Here is an 8,473-nt window from a genome sequence, read left to right as displayed (position 1 = left end):
AAATTTTTTTTATAACTTATAAATCTAAAAAACTTTGTAACTTATATCATTTTTTTTCTTCATTATGGGTTATGTGATTGGTTTTTAAACTATTCGGTTATAGAATGACAAATTAAAAAAAAAAAAAAGCAAATATATATTTTTGATATATGTAAAAATAACATAATAAGTTATTTTAAACATCGGAGAACGATAACTATATATTTTTTTGAAAATTTTCCACAAAGTAACTTTTTGGATTAATACTATTAATTAAAAAGAGAAAATGATAAAAATAACCATTTACACTAATTACATTACAAAAATAGCCAAAAAATCGAAATTACAAAAATAGCCCACAATTTCGCAGATGGAAATGACCCATCTGCGAAATCACCATTCCATCTTCGAAATCAGCATCCTATCTGCGAAATCCCCTAGCTTTCACTATATAAACGTTTTTTTTTTCTCCATTTTCACCATTCTCTACACAAAAACTCTCTCTATCTTTGGGTTTTTTCGCGATTTTGGCTAGTTTTTGAAGAAAATGGAGGATTATGTCAACAATCCCGCAAATATGGTTAGATTTTAACTCTTTTAATGTTTAAACTTTTTTTTATTTTATCATTTATTGTATTATTTAGTGTAAAAAAATAGTAATTATAAAGTTTTTGAAAGTGTAATTTTGTTGTGCTTGATAGTTTTAATATTTCTTTAGTATAGTTGAACTTTAAATGCTATTTTGTTAGTGGTTGTTTGAATGTACAAGTAGAGATTGCGTAGAGTGTGTTTCTGGTGGTTTAAATTTAAATAAATTGTTAGATAATGTTTACAATTTGTTATTTTTGTTGTTTGTTTAGTTGTTGTATAACTTGAAAGCTTGTATATTCTTATCGTATAATTGTTTATATAAAGTGAAAAATAATTAAATTACAGTATGTGCAAAATAGTCGTTTGTATATATATTTGGCGTATAAGTATAACATTTGTATAAATTGAAAATTTGTCGTATATATATTGTTAGAAATTGTTTGTATTTGTCGTATAAGTTGAAAATTTGTATATATATTTGTCGTATAACTTGCAAAATTGTTAATTTGGTTGTCGTTTTATTTGAAAAATTGTTTGTTTATATGGTTATAAAATGTTAGTTTATATAAATAGAAAGATAAAAATTGTTTATATATTTATCGTTTAAGTTGAAAATTTGTTTAATAAAATGTTTATATAATTATGTATGATATTGTTTTTTATCATAAATATATTTGTTGTATAACTTGGAAAATTGTTTATATATGTGTATGTTATTGTTTTTTTTTTTTTTTTTTTTTATCGTAAATATATAAATTATTAATTAAGAATTTGTATTTGCATTACTAACTGTTTATCTACTTATTACAGTTCATAATCATATATTTTAAAAACAAAATATTTTTTAGTTCTCTAATTTATTTTTGTGTTTTTTTTGCAGCATGATTTTAGTTTTATCAATATGAAAGTAATTGTGAACTTAAAAGGGTCGGACGATAATATATGAGAAGTATTTGAAGTTTTAAATGATGTCAGGCGTGCCATTTTCAGAGATACTGTATTTGGTTATTTTATGGATATCCCTCGTTTACAAGGGGACGCCTTGTTGTTCCATAAAATGTTCCTTCATCAGATCTGGCCGGACCCTGTTTTATCTCCAGATGGAATAAAACGATTAAATTTTAGAGTAGGCAATACGAAAATTGTTTATGGGCCGGAAGAGTTTTGTTTGATAACCGACTTCAATTTTGGGGAGTATCCAAAAAACATTGGGAAAAAAGCGTCGGAAAAATTATTAACTAGTAAAAAAAGATGTTTATTGCGTGAGTGACTATTTCCGGACCATACCAATAGTTCGGTGAAAATCGGCGAACTGAAACGTTTAATTTTAAATTGAACATTCTTAGAAGTTGACGACGTTGATGCAGTTAGAGTATGTTTGATATACATTTTGTGGGAATGTTTTTTGGGAAAAGAAATTAATGATCGGGTGCCACAAGATTGGTTTTTTTTTTGGCTGAGAATTTGGATCTATGGAACAGGTATATTTTGTTTACGTTAAAAGTTTTATTCTATTAAAGTTATAATTTATATAAAAACTAATTTTGTTTTTTTTTGTTAGTTTCGCTTGGGGTAGCTATCTTTGGGATTTTACTTATGTTGACCTTGAGGATACATGGAACAAAATAAATAATTATTTATCACTTCCTGAGCATCGTCAAACTTTAAAGTACACCGTCTCAGGATTTACGGCTCCAATAAGGGTATAAAAATTTTCTTATATTTAAATTGTTTTATTGTTATGTTTTTTATTTTAATTTTAACTTTTATTACTGTAATTGTAAAAAATTATAGATATGGATATATGAGATGATTCCGGCTATTCATGCATGTGAATTTGTGTTGAGAAAAAATAAAGACATGCTTCGGATGAAACGAAGGAGTGGAACAAAAAAATTGAAATGGGTTGACGTGAACAATATTTTTTCAAAGATACAGGTTTATAAATGTTTCGTTTATTATTAATAAACTTGATTATTATACTTTTATATGCATTTTTAATATGTTTAATTATTTAGGAAGGGCAACTACCAAGACAAAACATGTTACCGAGTGATGGTGAGATGACATCTTGTTATTATATGTCATTTCAAGAGTATATATATGGTGAAGGGAAACCAGTTCCATCCCCAGTACGAGACCATTTTAGGAGACAAGACGAATCTTCGTCTAGTATGTCGTCTAATGGTCGCTCTCATCGTAGAGGTAGGGGTAGTGGGAAACACAACCTAGACGCGGTGTTGAAACGACTACATGGACTGGAGCAGCATGTGTTTATGAACCGACAACCTACAGATGTTTTTGTTGAAGAAGTGAATACTGAACAATATTAGAATGACATTACTTTTGATGATCCTATAGTGTCACAAAGAAAATATGATGAACAGGTTAGTTACACGGTACATTATTTTTTAAATTTTATTAACATATATGAATCCTGTGTTCATATTTTATATTTTAAAATATAGGTTGTACAAGATGAAGTGATGAATAAAAACAATACAACTGAAAATATTTTTGGTGATATTGAAGACAACAAGGTTGTTATAGATATTACCTTTACGATTTTAATAATTACTTTTTAATGTGTCTTTCGTTATTAAGTATAAAGTTTATTTTTAATGTAGGTGTTGGAGGAGAGGAATGACTATGCGGAGAACAAATTTGATGACGATGTGTTTGATGTAATGATTATAGTGAAGTTAAAGAGGTTCTTATACTTACATTAATTTATATTTTGTTTTTAGTAGATTGAAACATTTTTTTAATTAGAGATTTTTGCTTATTAAATAATGTGTCTTTCGTTATTAAGTATAAAGTTTAATTTTTAATGTAGGAGTTGGAGGAGAGGAATAACAATGCGGGGAACAAATATGATGATGATGTGTTTGATGTAAATGATTATAATGAAGCTAAAGAGGTTCTTATACTTACATTAATTTATATTTTGTTTTTAGTAGATTGAAAGCTTTTTTAATTAAAGAATATTAAATTAGGTTCCGAACGAAGATGAAATGATAATTACAGGAATTGTAGATTATTTTGATGAGTATGGTGTTGATGGCAAAGAAGTCACACCCGATAAATCGAGGACTCGAAAACCATCACAATATTTGTGTCCTCCTTACACCGAGATATTCGTTTTATTTAAAAACTCAAAATTTTATGTTTATGTGAATTATCTGAATGATAGAGATTTAATCATTTGAATATTGTTTTTAGTTGCACACGACACCGAAGCAAAAAAGAAGGTTGATATCAAATCAACAAGCCCCGTTCCTCCTCCAGCTTTTGGTGTTGCTCACGACTTCTCCATGTTGCGCCTGCAACCTTACGTAGCAGGCGGTGAGGTTGTCATCCAAAATTATTTATTTCATTCATATGATGTCCAACATCGTTTGTTTAATTTCGTGTTAGATAAAGATTTTTGGAGCTCATTATTTGGGCATACACACGACGGATGGTTGGAGTCATCGGTAAATTAATTATTAATTTATTATTTTAAAAGTAAATTGTTTTTTAGTCAATAACAAAAGTATCATGATTTTGTGTAGCATATAACCATTTGGTACCGACTATTGATGGAGAGACGGTTTGAGGGTGACCAACATACAACAATGCCTCCAAATTTTTTTGTTTCTCATGCTTTGGAAGAAGGGCAGGATTGGAGGGCGTTTATGGCTGGTATTGCTACGTACCCCAACTTCATGGTTGCTTAGTGGGATGTTGATACGGTAAACTTAATTGTTTATATTGAAAATATTATCGTTATTTTTGTTATGTTTTTGTATTGTGATGTAAAGAAACATAATTTTATTTTCTTATCCTTATACAGGTCGTATTGCCGATTCATTCATCCCCTAATCATTGGCTATTTGGGGAACTACGATTAGCATCAATGGAAGTGCATATTTATGACAGTCTTGGTAGAGGGGCTTATGAAAAATTCCAATCTGAAGGAATCTTTTCCAAATTTGAACGTCGGGTGACAAATTATTTGGACAAGATTAAGTATTGGGCCCGGAGGAACATCCCAAGGATTCCATTGAATATGCAATTCATTTATGAAGAAAATGTTCCCCAAGAAAGTAGTCATTTGGGAGATTGTGGTGTTTTTGTTTGTATGTTTATGGAGCAATTCTTTTCAGGTCAACCAATACATGTTCTTATTGACTTAAAGAACGCAACATTAGAGTTCCGTCAACGGATGATAAAAATTTATTGGGGGTCTAGTCTTGGTCCTATGTAGTTGGATTATATAATTGTATATCTAAATTAATGTTGTATTTGATTATTAGTTTATTTTTACAGTTTCGTCAACGGATGGCAAAAAATTTAACGTTACGATAATTACAACAAATTAATGACCTACTAATAACTTATCAATACTTAAAACATAAGAACGAATACAACATTTTTTTTAGCGTTACAAGTACACTGTTCTAAACATAAGTACAAATACAACAATTTATTGACCTAACAACTTCAAAACCCTAAAAACAATATTAAAAAGCTTACAACTTCTAAACAAGAACTGCCAAGAACAACACCCAACTACAAACCAACGCTATCTTTAACTTCTTATTTTCTGATTGAAAGAGCTTATTAGAGTTAGCTACTTTAGCTATTACCATAGATGATTGGTCCTTCTCTTCATCAACCCAACTGATAAACCCGCATTTTGGTCCCTGTTAAATTTAACATTGACAGTAAGAAAATAAATTTTTGTCATGTAAACACGAGGGTTTAAATTTTGAATGACGTTAACAACATGATACCAAATATGGGCAAGCGTAAAACAATCTTCATGGGTTTTTAGCTGTACCCAAAATCCTAACGATACGTTCTACTCCGCAATTGCAGTATGCCATTAGCCTTATTTTTCTTTTAAATCGGAGTTACTTTCTCAGTTAAAATTTTTCATAATGAGTGACACCCATTTATAGAAGAAATCATATTACAAACAATTCTTTTTGACTATGAATTCAAAAAGTTGAACTACGAAATCCAGACAAGTACATTGTGCTGTCTTGTCTTTTCTTGTCGATATATGATGTTTGACTATGAAATGAATTGGTTTGACTATGAATTTAAAAAGTTGAACTATGAACTGCAGTCCAGTACATTCTGTAGTATTGTCATGTCCGCCAGTGATTTTTGACTATGAAATGAATTGGTTTGACTATGAATTTAAAAAGTTGAACTATGAACTGCAGACAAGTACATTCTGTAGTATTGTCACGCCGGTCAGTGAAATTTGACTATGAAATGAACGGGTTTGAATTTAAAAAATTAAACTATGAATTTTGAACAGTAGAGATACAATATTTTCTATTTATAATTACATTTGTGTGATATTGCATTTGTGTGTTGATTGTAAAACACCTTTCATTGGTTTTGAAAATGAGTACTTACACCGAAAGAAGCTTTTCTCAGCTACCAATATTCTTGCATAACCTTCAAAGAGTAAATCCTAATACCTTCATAGCCATTAAGAAAACCGATACCAACCGCTTTCAATTCTGTTTTGTGGCTTTAGGTTGCGTGGTATAACATACTTCTTTGATTGAGTTATATAATATTTCATGGTAATGTATCTCGATTACGTTTTACTTATCACTAATATGTGTTCGTTTTTATGTAGATTCGTACCTTCATTAGGTGCATGATACCGTTGATATATGTGGGTTATTTACCCCTTCTTGGGAGCTATCTGACAACAATGTATTTCGCAGTGGCTTTAGATGGAAATCATGAATCACTACTCTTAGCAGTTGGTTTGGGAACCTTAGAGTGTGAAGAATCATGGAGATGGTTCGTGATGAGGTTAAAAGATTGTTTAGGTGAGGACATAGAGGTTGGTTTCATAAGCAACCTATGTGATAAATTAGACTTTCGTGTTCAGAGTGCCTACCCGGATTCCTATCATGGATATTATCCTAAAGATATAACTCGAAAAATACGTGAGTCTGTTGGACATAACAATACGGAAGTCGAATCGTTGTTTTGGAAGTCATGCAATGCATATAGCGTTGATGATTTTTACTTGTGTTTGGAAAGGTTGCAAAGTACATGTAGGAAACCACCTTTCTGCACCTTGCTTAGGAGTCCAATTTACTGGCTTGACGATATACCGATTTCAAAATGGACACGAGCATTTTTCCCAAAAGTACGTTACAATGTTAAATCGATTGACGTCCCTGAAATTTTGCAAATTATATCCACACGTGAGTTTCGTATAACAACGATAATTGAGTTAATCACTACGTCGATACAATCAAAGTATGGTGAACGGGCTGAAGTGGCGGGTAAGGGAGATTGTTATATTTAGTTTTTTTTATTGTGCTATTATTTTTATTAAAATATCAAATTTTACAGGGAGGTTGTCTGGTGGGTTGACCCCTTACGTTGAGAGTAAGGTTCAAAAAAGTCTCAACAAGTCTTATAATTGGAAGGCAAGACGTTTGTATGGGGATACATTTGAAATCGATGACAATTTTGCCACCACCAACGTACAACTTGAACGAAGGGTATGTACTTGTGGTAAATGGCAAAAAGCGGTATACCATGTGGCCACGCTATAGCATGTCTAAGAACCCGTACATCAGAATCCATTCACATAATGGCTGATTACAAGTTCACTAATTTTGTGTATCGACTTGCATACGGATCTGAGTTGGTGAATAATATACCATCACATGTGCATTGAGAAATACCAAATGAAACGATGGTCCTGTTACCTCCCTCAATGCAGTAGTTATTCATGTAGCACCTTTATATTTTATGTAGTATTATGTATTAGTTTTTTATGTACCCCGTTTTTATTTTAGTGTCGTGTTACGTATTAGTTATTCATGTACCCTGTTTATATTTTATGTCGTATTATGTATTAGTTATTTATGTACCCCATTTATATTTTATGGCGTATTATGTATTAGTTATTTATTTTATGTCGTGTTATGTATTGGCGATTGAGAAAACAACATACATTAAAAGAAATGGACATTTATTAAATAGTAACAAAACACACATACAACAACAAGCAACTTAAATAACGAAAAACAATTAACTTAAGCAACATGCATATTAAAAATAAGGGACATTCTTTAAAAGATTCCATGCATCTAAGTGGGTAAACTCGCTACCATCATATTCAAAACGGTATAGTTCCAAAGCCACCTGCCGTAGAATGTCTTCATCCGTATTTGCATGTTCATTATCCAACTCATTATAAATACGTTGAAATTGTTTCACCTTTATTTTCAAATCCAGAAACTTCGCTTTGACATATCTTCTTCTTTGATATTGAGTACGCCCCATTAAATGGTGAAACAAATGACAGACACGAGACCAATATGATCCAGCACGAACTTATGGGGGACCCGGTGGAAAATCCTCCTCTACAGTTATAATCCAAGCTTGAACCAAAGCAACCTCCTCTTCGTTCCTCCATATTTGTGGTGAGTCCATAATTGCAAGGGGGGGGGGGGGGGGGAAGTAATACGATACAATTACAACGGATATTAAAATCTATTTATAACGACTCCTTATTTTCTCGGTGCAATGGTTTGTCAAGTCAAGTAGCAATGTAGTGTGTTATCATTCGACGGGGGATGACTTGTCAACTCGAACAGTGATCTGTTGTGTTATAAGTATAGTACACTGCATCCGTCAGTTAATTTTGACTATGAATTGTAGACATATTAGAAGATTGGACTGTGATTTTGTGTAGAAACTACTATAAATTGACATTAAGTTAAATAAATAGTTTACTAAACAACCAATTCAGTTGTTCAAATATTGTTTTTTAGATACTACTCTCTTTGTTTCAATCAAAATGAGTTCTATATCATGGAGCAATGAAGAGTTCTTGGTTCTTACATGTGCTTATATTCATGTGTAC

The 8,473-nt window shown here is 31.2% G+C and overlaps 1 protein-coding gene across 1 annotated transcript; it reads left to right on the top strand.

The window, feature by feature from the left end:
• The first annotated feature begins 6,391 nt into the window (after positions 1 to 6,391).
• LOC145039301 (uncharacterized) lies at positions 6,392 to 7,154 on the top strand. The gene is made up of 2 exons (XM_078987369.1): positions 6,392 to 6,878; positions 6,949 to 7,154. The coding sequence occupies exons 1-2, from the start codon at positions 6,392 to 6,394 to the stop codon at positions 7,152 to 7,154; spliced, it is 693 nt and encodes a 230-aa protein (XP_078843495.1).
• The last annotated feature ends 1,319 nt before the right edge of the window (positions 7,155 to 8,473 follow it).

The sequence above is a fragment of the Lactuca saligna genome, chromosome 4, assembly GCF_052625555.1.
Source record: "Lactuca saligna cultivar CGN05327 chromosome 4, ASM5262555v1, whole genome shotgun sequence".
Lineage (NCBI taxonomy): Eukaryota > Viridiplantae > Streptophyta > Magnoliopsida > Asterales > Asteraceae > Lactuca > Lactuca saligna.
Note: the sequence above shows the minus strand (reverse complement) of the source record. Positions and strands in the feature narration are given on the sequence as shown.